The sequence below is a fragment of the Anolis carolinensis genome, chromosome 3 (genome assembly GCF_035594765.1).
Source record: "Anolis carolinensis isolate JA03-04 chromosome 3, rAnoCar3.1.pri, whole genome shotgun sequence".
NCBI lineage: Eukaryota > Metazoa > Chordata > Lepidosauria > Squamata > Dactyloidae > Anolis > Anolis carolinensis.
The window spans coordinates 274,506,490-274,519,259 of NC_085843.1; the positions used below are offsets into that span (position 1 = coordinate 274,506,490).

Sequence of the window (12,770 nt, forward strand, 5' to 3'; positions counted from 1 at the left end):
CTGAGAAGAAGAGGCCAATATCTTTGCAGCCACAAAAATTCGAAGTAACCAGACGTCATGATTCAACTTTAGCACTTTTTTGATTCTGTGATTAGCATCCTGTTGTTGAGCAATGGAAGTGTAAGCCCAATTTACATTTGGGTAACACATTTCTTGGATTGTTGCAGAAGATGGAATTTTCTTCCAAATTAGAAACAACCAAAATCCCTTCACCAACCCCCCTCCCTACGGACTGCCATTGCATGCCCCACAAACACCAATTTACTTGTCAGCAGAGAAGTGGATGGTGGTGGTAATGGAGGAACATCCAGTTATGTTCTTGTAGATGAACACTCAACAATTATATACACTGGCACCTCTGGAGAAATGCTGGGAGAGCCTTGAGAATGCCTATATTATGTGTTCACAATATATGGGACATAGCTGGATGCTTTCCCTATTGGCTGGTAAATTGCCAGAATGAGGTTCTGCAGCATCTTGGAAGATGGTTTTGAAATGATTAGGAGGACACATGTCACAAGTCCACTCCAGGAATTTGGCCTGTATTTCATTCCATTATCTTCTCAGGTGAAACAATGCATTTAAAACAGGGATAGGCTCCTAAAGCCATAATGGAGCCCCTTTTTGGACCCCCAACAAAATTAACCCACTCAAATTTGGCAGCAAATCAGAGAAAAAACATAAAGGGAAGTAGCAAATAGTTGATTTAAATGGTTCTTTGTGATTTGCTGCTGAGATGCACCAGGACAAGGTTGTCTTACTTATTGTAATGGCGTTTTCTACTTTGCTTGCTGAAACTTTGCAACACGCTTTACTACTGAAATGTTTCTGTTATTTCCACGTATTATAATATATTATAGGACTTCATGGAATTAACTGATAAGGAGGTATCTAAGGGTTGGATACATTTGGTCCACAGATGAGGTGATGAAAGGGAAATATGACAGCTTTCCTCAAAGATCTATAGGGCTGTTATGCAGAAGATGGGAGTAATGTATTTTACAGTTGTATAGGGCAGAACCAGAACTAATGTCTGAAAATCGCAAAGAAACAAATTGTGGCTAAACATTAGGAGATAATTCCTAGATTAGGAACTGATTAAACTTGTAAATTGCTTTTGGAAGTGATGGGATCTCTTTCAGTGGTTTAAACAAAGGCAGGAGGTCCATCTGCTAGGGATTTGTTTTAGCTGCAAGCTTTTGGCTAAGTTCAGGAGTGGACTAGATGATCTCTAAACTATCTTCCAATTCTAAAATGTGACTATTTTGACTAAAAACCTTTGCAATGTAGCATACACATCAACATTTTTGTGTCTGTGTGGGCAGATGGTTGTTTGTTCCAATGATAAATGGCTGTATAGATCTTGATGTGTGTATCGAATTATAGTTTTCATTATGAGCGGTGGTCCACACAAATACATTTTCCAATCTGATTAGAGATTACAGTGGAACTGACAATGAACGATTGCACTTTCAGCTGCACGAAGGAACCACTGTATGTGGTTTATTGTGTTCTGTTCTACCGGGAAATTATGAGAAAAAATTAGTTGTCCTCAACCCAAAACACTCTGATTTGTATTTTAACAAATCATTGAATTTGTGTGGGGTCTGAATATAAAAGGGTGATGTTCTGAATTAAAATCTTATATGAGAAGATGCAAGAGAGATTTATTTCAGAAACATGACTGGGTATTTGCAGAACAGGGTATAAGTAAAAAGAACTCTCTTTTAGAAACAGTTTGGGGAAAGACTAATCCTACCCTTGGGTTTCTCCCCTTCCTGTGGCTTTCCTGAGTTATGTCACATAGGGCTGGATGAACACTTTTTTTGGAAAGATAAAGAATATGGATCCATCTGTCTCACTCACCTGTATGCTCCGAGGTTGATGCAGCTTATTCCCAAATTGTACCTGGACCTGATGAAGCCCGGTTGGATTTCCAAAGCTCTTGTGTAGGCTTCAACGGCTTCCTCACTTCGATCCCCATTTGCTAAGGTTGCACCTAGACGGTTCCACAATGAATAATCCTGACAACACAATGATAGTTTTCTAGTACTGGTGCAATCCTTGTACAGACAATTTAAAAAAATTGGCCTTCTGCCTCAAATTAATGATTGGTGCAGAAAAAAAAATAGAAATTGTCTTTTTTTATTAACTGGCACAGAACATGAGATCATGACTTGGAATGATGAATAACCTCCTATGAATCTGCTCTTCCTTCATTTGCAAGCATGTCACAAATGGGACAGAAATACAATTATTTGAAAATGGGACTCTCCTTGCAATTAACATTTCTATTTCAGGCAGAAGTATTAATGGCTGAAGTGACAGCTTGTTAATGTAGACCAAGCTCTTTAAAAAATGAGAGTGGACAGCAATGTGTAAAACTTTTTAATGCAGAAATGTCAAACTCACCTCTGGCCGAACAGTGAGAGCAGCACTGAAAGCATCTATTGCCCTGTTAAATTCCCCATTGAGGTGGAAGAGCACGCCGAGCCCTGTTTGTAAGTCTGGATCTATCATCTCACCATTTTGATGAGCTCCTTCTAGGTACAATTCTTTCACCTCCTCGAGCAATGAACTAGAAAACAACACCATGCATAGAGAGATATTATTATTATTATTACTTTATATTTTCTTATAATTTTAAAATACATATGTAGTAATAACAGTAATACTGTTCATCTCAATAAATAAAACAAAAGTTTTGGCCTTTCACTTAACATAAAAAAACCAAAGTGCTCTACCAGCAGGTACAAAACAATCTCTGGAATGCCAGCAATACAGTTTAATGGTGTAATGCTAGAAAACATTGACCATTTCCACTATCTTAGCAGCCACCTCTCCACAAAAGTCAACATGGAGGCCAAAATACAATCACCTGAGCTCTGAGACTGCACGTTATTTTTTTGAATGAAGCACAGAGTGTTTGAGGATCAGGACATCTGCAGGGATACCAAGATACTTGTTTACAAAGCTCTTGTCCTCCCAACTCTGTTATATGCCTGAGAAACATGGACCATCTACAAATGCAATTCTTGAATTCTGGAAAGATTCTATCAGCATTGCCTTTGAAAAATCCTGCAAATCTCTTGGGAAGACAGGTGGACAAGTGTCAGCGTTCTAGAAGAAGCAAAGACCACCAGTGATGATTTTCCACCATCAACTTTGCTGGACTAACTACATTGTCCAAATATCCAATTACCGTCCCCCAAAGCAGTTACGTAACTCTCAACTCAAAAACAAAAAATGGAATGTCAGTTGATAACAAAAAATTAAAAGATGGGCTTAAACTAGCCTTAAAAATGTGGTAAGCCTTGGTACTGAAACACTGTAACTAGAGGTCAGCTGTTAGCAGTGGTGCTATGGACTTTGAAAAGGCATGAATACAGGGCAAAATGGAGAAACGTGGCAAAAGGAAGCAAACCCTTGTCATGACCACCTTCTATCGGGAAATATATGTCCTCATTGTGAAAGACCATGTGAATCCAGAACAAGCATTCGCTGTCACTTATGGATCCACTGTCAATACTTTACCTTTGGAAGACAGTCATCCAGCCCTCCCTGGATCCCCTGAACCTTAATAATGACAGACCAGTGTCTCAACATTCATTTTTTGGGGCAAGGTGATTGAGAAGGCAGTTGCCCTCCAAATCCACACAGTCTTGGATGACACACACTTCCTTGACCCATTAGAAACCAGCTTCAAAGGAAGATATGGAGTTGAGACTTCCATGGTCACCTTAGTAGATGATCTCTGTCTTAATACTGAAAAGGGGTGTGTGATCCTGTCAGTGCTTCTACACCTCCCAGTAGCTTTTGACAGCATCAACCATAGTATCCTTCTCAAATGCCTGGAGAGGCTGGGAGTCGGAGGAACTGTGCTGCAGTGGTTCCGGTTGGACCTCTCAGACAGGTTCCAGATGGTAGCGCTTGGGGATAGCAAGTCCTCAAAAAAGGAGTTGTTCTGTGGTTTATGGATGCCATTCTATCCCCAGTGCTTTTAATATTTACATGGAACTGCTGTGAGAGATCATCCATAGGCATGAGGCAGGGTGTTATCAGTGTGATGATGATATGGGCTGGATGAGGAAAAACAAACAGACCAAATCCAGACAAAACAGAGGTGCTTGTCGTCAAGGGTTTTAATCTGGTGTGTAACTCCATCCAGAACTGGTTGACACACCTGCAGCCCCAGATTATTGTCAGTTGTCAGCTGATCTTGACTCTGTCTGGGGTTCCATTATAAATGCCTGGACCAGTTTATGATAGTGGTTAAAATCAGGCAAGCAGAATTAATATAATCACTAACTTCAGCATTTTTTCAGGTTTGGAATTCTAGGATATTCATAGGGTAAATGAGAGGGCTCATAATCTTTTAGGTTAGTTATTGTTTGCATTCACAGATATACAGACATATATAGCCATCACTCCACTATCAACATGATCAGGTTATCCCATACATTTCATAAAGGCTTTCATGTGTGCAGAATTATTTTCCTTGTATCATATTCATACCTATCAAATAATACAATCCCATCCGTTGACACACTACTTATTTCTAAACAGACATCTGTGAAGACACATGCATCCAAGAGTGCATCTAATGGCGTTTTAATGGTCCAGATGTAACTCATAATAACCCCAACTGATTAAACAATTGTTACCTTTCATTGCCTGTCTTGGACATTCTTCTAGTCAATGCTGGAGACCCTTTTTTGCTCCTTGTTATGTATTTATATTTGGGATTTTGCTTGATCCAGCTTCTCAATGCTTCATAGGCCTCCTTCTGATGGCCAGTATTTGTGAAGCTTACAGCCAAGGCCATCAGCGCTTTCAAGTTGTTTGGCTGAAGCTCTAAGCACCTGAGGAAAGGCAAACTATATTAACTCAATACTTCTCTGGCATGAAGCCCATTAATTAAAATTCAATGCTTTGGGTCTTGAGTTAAACCTATCAAGGAATGTATTTTTGGGGAAAGAGAGTCTGGTTTTATTTTTTGGTTGTAATTAACAGTATACTCCTTTGCAGATTTACTTCATAGTCAGTCTAATAGAGTTAAAAAAGAGCTGCTAGTTCCAAGAAAATGTGTATATGTGAATTTTAATCTTAGCTTTTAACCAATATGAGCAGCTTTAAAAGTTATCCTTTTACCCAAACACAGCCTAAATGTAGGGAAAGGTAGAGATTAGGACATGGAGCAATGAACTAAAACTGCTGAAAAAGAGATTCCACCTGAATGTTAGGAAGAACTTCTTGATAGTATGAAGTGTTCAACAGTGGAACACACTGCCGTATAGTGAGGTGGTGTCTCCTTTAGAATTTTTTTAACAAAGGCTGTGGTGCAGGCTGTTGAGCAGTCTGCTGCAATAAATCACTCTGATCATGCAGTCATGAGTTCGAGGCCAGCCCGTGGCGGAGTGAGCACCCGTCAATTAAAAATAAAAAATAGCCCCTGCTCGTTGCTGACCTAGCAACCTGAAAGATAGTTGCATCTATCAAGTAGGAAATAAGGTACCACTTATAAAAGTGGGGAGGCAAGTTTAACTAATTTACGACGTTGGAATGAGGAAGTGTCGTCAGAGCGGATGATGAAGCAGCTGCTCCCCCCTGTGGCCAGAATTGAACATCCCCTCAGGAGAAGGTTAAATTGCCTCTGCGTCTGTCTGTCTCTGTTTGATGTGTTTATGGGCATTGAATGTTTGTCCTATGTGTGTATAATGTGATCCGCCCTGAGTCCCCTTCGGGGTGAGAAGGGCGGAATATAAATACTGTAAATAAATAAATAAATTTCCAGCTGCCAGGAGTGCTTTGATTTTGTGTTTCTGCATGGGGCTGAATGGGTCTTGTGGTCTCTTCCAGCTGCGTGATTCTATGTAACAGCCATTAGCCCTGGATGGAGATATGGACATACTGCCATAGGAACCAGAAGATACATTCAGACAGTTCCTTGGGATTCCACGTGAAATACTTCCCTGAAAGCTGCATTATTATGGTTAAATTATCTCTACAGCCCAGTATTGTCAACTGATTGGTAATAACACCAACTAGCAGACGTTTCCAAGGTATGGTCCTTTCAACTTGGGGCCATCAAAGACTGAACTGAGCTTTTCTCAGGACAAAGCATGTGCTTTTTTACTAAGTGATTGTTTTCTCCTAAGATGGATAAAAAGCACATTTTAAAAGCTGCTAGGTGGGATAATTTGGTGACTACTCCACCTTGGATATTCTGCTTTGTAAATGCACAACAAAATAATTGATGCAAGGGGATACAAAAAGCTGCAAAAATAGCCATTCAGTTATAGGCAAAATAACTGCTTTTTGGATATAGATAAAAGGTAGTCACACAGTCTCATGGAGGTACAACAGAACACATTTCCTAACATAGCTGGCTCATGGACCTTCTGTAACAATTCCAGGGCCCTGGTACATTCAGTTCCAAAGCTAACTAAAGCTTGAGGGCCTATCAAAATGAAACAAAGTCAGTGGTGCACCAAAACAATGATTTACATATGAAGATATTAAATGGGATGCAGCAATAGTAGCCAAAGGCTATGTTAATTCATACCCATCAGCTGATAGAAATATTTCTGTATCACAGCTGCTATTCACTGGGGTCACTATGATAAATTAGATCCCATTCTGGGAGAAAGGCAGGATATAAATCCAATAAATAAATAAAATAAATAGATGCCACAATTGACAGAGTTCTATGTGACTGAACAATCTAATTTTTAAACTGATATTTAAATATTCTTTCTCCCTTGTTCTGAAAAGTGTTGACACTTTCTCAGGCAAATCAAAGAAGATCACCTCATCCTCACAAAGGAACAGTTCCCAAGATATTCATATATTCCTGCAGCATGAACTGACCTTTCACACCCTCTTCCAGAAATTGCAACTGTTCAAAGCCACATAATTATTATTTGCTACAGACCTTCAACTAATAAATGCCCAGTTATTATGTTATGCATAAAACATGCACACACGGTGTATGTGAGAGCTGTTATTCCTTGCCAACTCTTTCAGAAATTCCTGGTCCCTATATGTTCATTTCAGAGATCAGGAATAAACCTAAGTAGATATGGTGGTGTGGGTTGCAGTAGACCCACTTATCATGCAAGCTTGTTTAACATGATTTGAATTGTACATGAAGAGCTTTGAATACCATAGATACTCTCTTCCATTTAAGGTTGACCACAGAACTACACTGGCAGTTTAGGAGATTACTTCTCTAGGCATCGTTAGATCCTCCTGTGCAATGCTATGGTATGCATTAGCTGGAAGTCCAAGATATTATTCATTTCATGTAAGAAAAATAGGATTCTAGATTATATACAAAAAATTGAATTACACAGAATCCTAGAATGGATTCCTTGTGTAATATGTGGGACTACTCTACTTTGCTTATCTTGTGCAAGGAAGAAAGATATGAAAGGGACTATAGTAATTAAAATATTCTTAGATAAATGAATGAATGGTATGTACTCAATATCAGGGGCAAGTGACTATGATGCAGCTGACTGTTCATGCATGAGGAATAATAACTAGTGTTTTGAAAGAAAGTGCAGGGTGATTGCTATCTGCCTAGAATTGCAAACACGACCACACCAGAAAAAGATCACTGCATATTTAACATCTGGCTGTAGGAATGAGTTTAGCTCAATTAAGGAGCATGCCTAATGGAGAGATAAACCTTTCGAAAGTGTGCCAGTGCCAGGAATACCAAAGAGTTTCCTTATTTGCAGTTCTATCTTTGTATTTAATGGACACTGTTAGCTTTTCTTCCATGTTTCCATTTGTTTGATTCAATAGCATACTAGATTAAGCTTTGCAAACAATTTTAAGGATTAAACTGAACTGTTAAAAAAGTAGTTGTGTCTAAAGCAGATGTACAGATTAAAGCATACACCTTGCATAGCTTATGATGTTAGGTAGGAAGAGAGAGAACAAAACCATATTTTCCATCTGGGATCTTTTCTCTTTTATCATTGGTGGAGTGTAACACTGCAGCAACACAGTTGGGCAGGAGATATAAGAGGGAAAGCTACAGATAATACAGGACAGTGGTTCTCAACCTATGGGTCCCCAGATGTTTTGGTCTTCAACTCCCAGAAATCCTAACAGCTGGTAAACTGGCTGGGATTTCTGGGAGTTGTAGGTCAAGGCACCTGGGAATCCATAAGTTGAAAACCACTAGTCCAGGAGGAAGGTGAAGGCATAACAGACCTCCTACGTGGCCAAGCAAAGGCAATTTTGAGTTTAGAGATGGGTAGAGCTGCTCCAAATACTGTCTGACTGCCATTGTGTAAGGAGACACTGAATACCATTCTCTGCAAAAGAGAACTTATTCAGTGTAACTGAGAACTTCACTGGAAACATAGATAAGCAAGAAGATTCTAACCTCTGGCTATCAGAAGACGTACTAAGCCCCACCATATGATTTACAGCACATAACCATATATGGTCATCAGGTCAAAATATATCTCTTTGTAGCCATAAGAGCCAGAAACTTCATCTCTTCATTTTAAAATAATAAAGATACTCCCACAAGTTCTGTTCCAGTCTCCTAACTTCTATAAAACTACATGCAGCTCCAGTCAAATTGTAGCTAGTGGACATATTGAGGAACCAGTGGCAGAACTGTGTGCAGTGTGAAGGTCTCCCAGATCTCAGAAGGTCTACTTTTTGAGGGGGAATTACTATTAATTGTGTCATAGCAAGTATAGTTGCATGTGTGAATACTACCATGAGTACCCTGGGTGTGCAGGATACCACATCCTCCAAATCCCAATCCAGAAGCCTTCACATGTACAGGTGTACCTGCAAAATACCCCACCATGTAGAAATTGATACAATGCACATTAAACTAGTAAGAGTTAAACCATATACACATCATCAAGTTAGAGGCATTTGGTATGGTCTCACTCTTGTATTGCACTACAGAGAAACAACAGCGCCTGATTAGGCCTAGAGAATAAATTATATTGTTCCCTCTTATTCACCCCAAAACTAGTACTGAAGACTTGGAAACCAATCAGAACTGGTTTGGGAGAAGCAGGCAGCACTATATAGGTTGGGGAAAGCAAACCATTTCCATAAATTCCACAAGCTTAGTCAATATTATAACAGTAGGTTCACTAAGATGCAACATGACTTGGACCATGCCTCATATTAAATTCAATGATTTCTGCACCTAAAGCATAAAGTCCTACAGATGATCTTAATCTGGATTTGAACTCATCAATCACATACACAAAATGATAGCTCTCTATAAAACCTATGTTGAAAGTTATCCCTCTATATTATTTTTCGGGATGTTGCCAAATTGTATAGATTCTAGGTCCTGTTCAAAGCAGTTTGAAAGCTTGTCCCTCTTTCAGTGCTCTAAAGGAAGGTAATAGAATAGTTTGTACATCCCTTTTGTTTTACTTGAAGACCAACATGGCAATTTCTCCATTATCGACAATGCAACACTCAACAGGATCCTCTGAAATTAATGCTGTTTGCCTACCTTTGGAGGGCGACGATAGCTGCCTGCTCATTTTCGTTTTCTGCTTGCGTTATCCCAAGAAACTGCCAAGCCTGCAACAAAGATGTTTTTGTACAATTATTGCACTGTTAAGTATTTTGTTAGAAGAGACCCTACCTTTTTGCCAGGCACTAAAAAGTCTAGATATAAGTACTTTTACAAATTGAAAGAATGCAAAAAAAGTGAGAAAAACAAGCAAAAGTAACCCCCCCTTCCCCCAATATCCACATCCAACAAAATATGACCTCCAGATGACTCTCGGTCCACCAGGTGAGTCTATGGTTTACTTCTGCTGGAAATCACCATAGATTGACATGGACGACCTAGTAATTATATAGATCATCCAGGGCAAATCTATGGTAACTTCTGCCAGAAGTTGTTCAACAGGGTTATTGCCATATTTACTCGAGTCTAATTTATTTACAGCATTTATATTCCGCCCTTCTCACCCCGAAGGGGACTCAAGGCGGATCACATTACACATATAGGCAAACATTCAATGCCTTTTAACATAGAACAAAGACAAGACAAACATAGGCTCCGAGTGGGCCTCGAACTCATGATCTCCTGGTCAGAGTGATTCATTGCAGCTGGTTACAGCTGGCTTGCTCTCCAGCCTGCGCCACAGCCCGGGCTTGCTCTCCAGCCTGCGCCACAGCCCACGCCATTAAATCTAATGTATACCTCACTTTTCAAAACCCCGAAACCCCAAAAAAATATTTAACGTATTACGCAAATCTAATGCACACCCTAATTTTGGGAAGGTAATTTAGTAAAAAAGGTGAGCATTGGAATCGAGTAAATATGGTATTTATTATTTATATATTTGCACCCCGCTTTTCTTTCTTAAATGAGTCCTGAAGCGTTTGCTCTTATCCATGGTTTCTAGTTTTCCAGAGTAAAGTTCAGGAACATATCCCACATGGATACGGAGGGTTCATTCTGTACATAAGAAGTGCTAGTGGATAGAGAGGTCCTAGCAACAGCTCAGTGTGGTATTGAACTACTGAGCTAATGCTAGTGTTTAAATAAACTGACTCAGAACTTTGATTCTTGTAATCCACAATCTAACCTCCCAGATCATAGCAATTACTTCCTTGATTACAGCTTCCAGAACTCTGACTGCCATTCTGACTGGGTGACAGTAAGAACTATAGTCCAAAAATAAATCTTCCATGCTGTCCCTTCCAATCCTACTAGGTGCAATCAAACCCCATAAATGGGTCCAAGACATAACTGCACAAACTAGGGCCTGAAGTCTGTTGGTAAATCCGACTGGATAGAGCAGGCATGGGCTGTTAGGAATGGTAAGAGTTGAAGTCCAAAACACCTGGAGGGCCGAAGTTGGTCTGTGCCTGGGATAGAGAGTCACATAAGTAGACTCAAGCTATACTGAGGTACATATTGCTAATTGTGCTGGTGTGTGCATGTTTAATGTTATTTGTTTTAATCTGATTTGAGGATTTAATCTCATTTTAATCTTGCATTTTATGGATTTTAATGATATGTTTTTAAATTAGTTGTAAGCTGTTTTGACTCCTGACCTAGGAAAAGGGCATAACAGAAATAACAAAAAACAACAGTAGGGAAGTGGGAATGATTGTATATAGAGTTGTTTAAATGTAATTGAGTTATAGTGTTGCAATGTGAGCTGGAGATTGCATCATGCTGTCTGCTGTCCACTATGCGAGTGTGTAAAGAGTTATCTGTGTATTGCATCAGACAGCAGAGGTGGTTATAAATAGCTTGCTGTGTTATCTGTTCTTTCCTCTGCCCTCTGCCCTCTGCCTATTTGCACTCTGTATGTATATGTCGTCTTGAGTTTTCCGTTTGTGAGTAAATCTTGTATAGAAAGCCAAACAGGCTTTAGCCTATTTATTGGTGCCAGTGATTCTTCGTTGATCTTCCGCTGCATGTGTGTTTATCCAAACCGCGCGCTCTGACAGTTACAATATAGATATACATCTCTTTGATTCAATAGATCTCTTTTAACTGAGATTTGATTTATGTTAAAAACAACTGATGTAATTCCATATTGACTGTAGGTTCTGTGTGGGTTCTTCCTGTATTCTGAGTGTCTCCCATTTAGTTTAATGATATATTCCCCTTCAGTTATAATTGATCGGGAACATAGTGCCTCTGTAAGCCATTAAGCCTGACTGCTAAAAGGTTCTTCTATTACAGATGAAACAAACTCAATTTCCAGAATAATAATCAGGACGGATACCTCAGAATCATGAGGATCTTGGAGAATTGCTGCCTCCAGGTATAAAATGGTGAGGGGCAAATCCCCTTCTCGCAACTTTTTGAGTCCTTCCTCAAAAGCTCCAGGCCAGTCTTTGAAAGGGTTTTCTGTATGAAAATAATAGCCCTGGAACAGAGAATTGATGATGACAATGAGACATGGAACCATCAAAAGGTTTACAGTGCAATTCTATACACATTTCATCCCACAGAAAATCCAATTCACTTCACAACTGTACATGGAATTATGGTCTAAATTAAATGGCTCCTGGTCTCCTATCAATACATGAAGCTTTAAGGTTCTTTGGCAGGCAGGAGAGTATAAAAAGCTATAGCAAATGTTAGAGAACCCTGTGACTCTATAGACATCCTTGGATGACACCCTTCATCATGCATAATCATTGGCTGAGCCTGTAGGTAGATGAACTTCAACAACATCTAGAGGACCATCAATTTTCCATAGATAGGATGGCTTACTTTTCACAGCAGTGTTTGGATTTCTGAATGATGAAAGGATGGCCTGTCAATACATATTAAGTGAACATGGCTGGAGCCAAGTGTTATGAAAATGAAATCACTTCATCACCATCTCCACCCCTTAATCTTCTTTCATTATAGTGTGGAATCTCACACTATAATGGTGGCAAAACAGACAACACAATGGCACTTTTTTGGGGGTAGCAGCCATGCAGCATTCATTTCTTGCATTCCTGAGCTAAGAATTGTTGCGATTGTACTAAAGGACATTTTAGGATTCAAATAAATGGCAAATTAAAACAAATTGAAAAGGCATTTGTGAAATTTGTTTCCCTTCTGGTTAAGATTAGTAAGGCTAATGTACCAGTTGAGCTTCCATGGTTGACCATAGCAACCCTGTGGACCTACAACAACCTTCAGCATTGAGTAATGGGTGTATGTATCTCCAAGTCCCCTATTGGTTGATGAAAACCCACAGAATTTCATAGGGTTTTCATAGGCAAGGAATACTCAGAGGTAG

At 39.5% G+C, this 12,770-nt stretch overlaps 1 protein-coding gene across 6 annotated transcripts in view; it reads right to left on the bottom strand.

Annotated features, from left to right (window-relative positions):
* The window catches only part of pex5l (peroxisomal biogenesis factor 5 like), a 176,090-nt gene that overhangs the window by 8,318 nt on the left and 155,002 nt on the right, over positions 1-12,770 (bottom strand). For all 6 annotated transcript variants that reach the window (XM_008105988.3, XM_062976794.1, XM_008105982.3 and 3 more), the window contains 5 exons: positions 11,757-11,900; positions 9,512-9,582; positions 4,665-4,862; positions 2,413-2,578; positions 1,867-2,024 (listed from right to left, as the gene is read on the bottom strand). In XM_008105988.3, the coding sequence (XP_008104195.1) occupies positions 1,867-2,024; positions 2,413-2,578; positions 4,665-4,862; positions 9,512-9,582; positions 11,757-11,900 (737 nt within the window). The remainder of the gene's footprint in view (positions 1-1,866; positions 2,025-2,412; positions 2,579-4,664; positions 4,863-9,511; positions 9,583-11,756; positions 11,901-12,770) is intronic.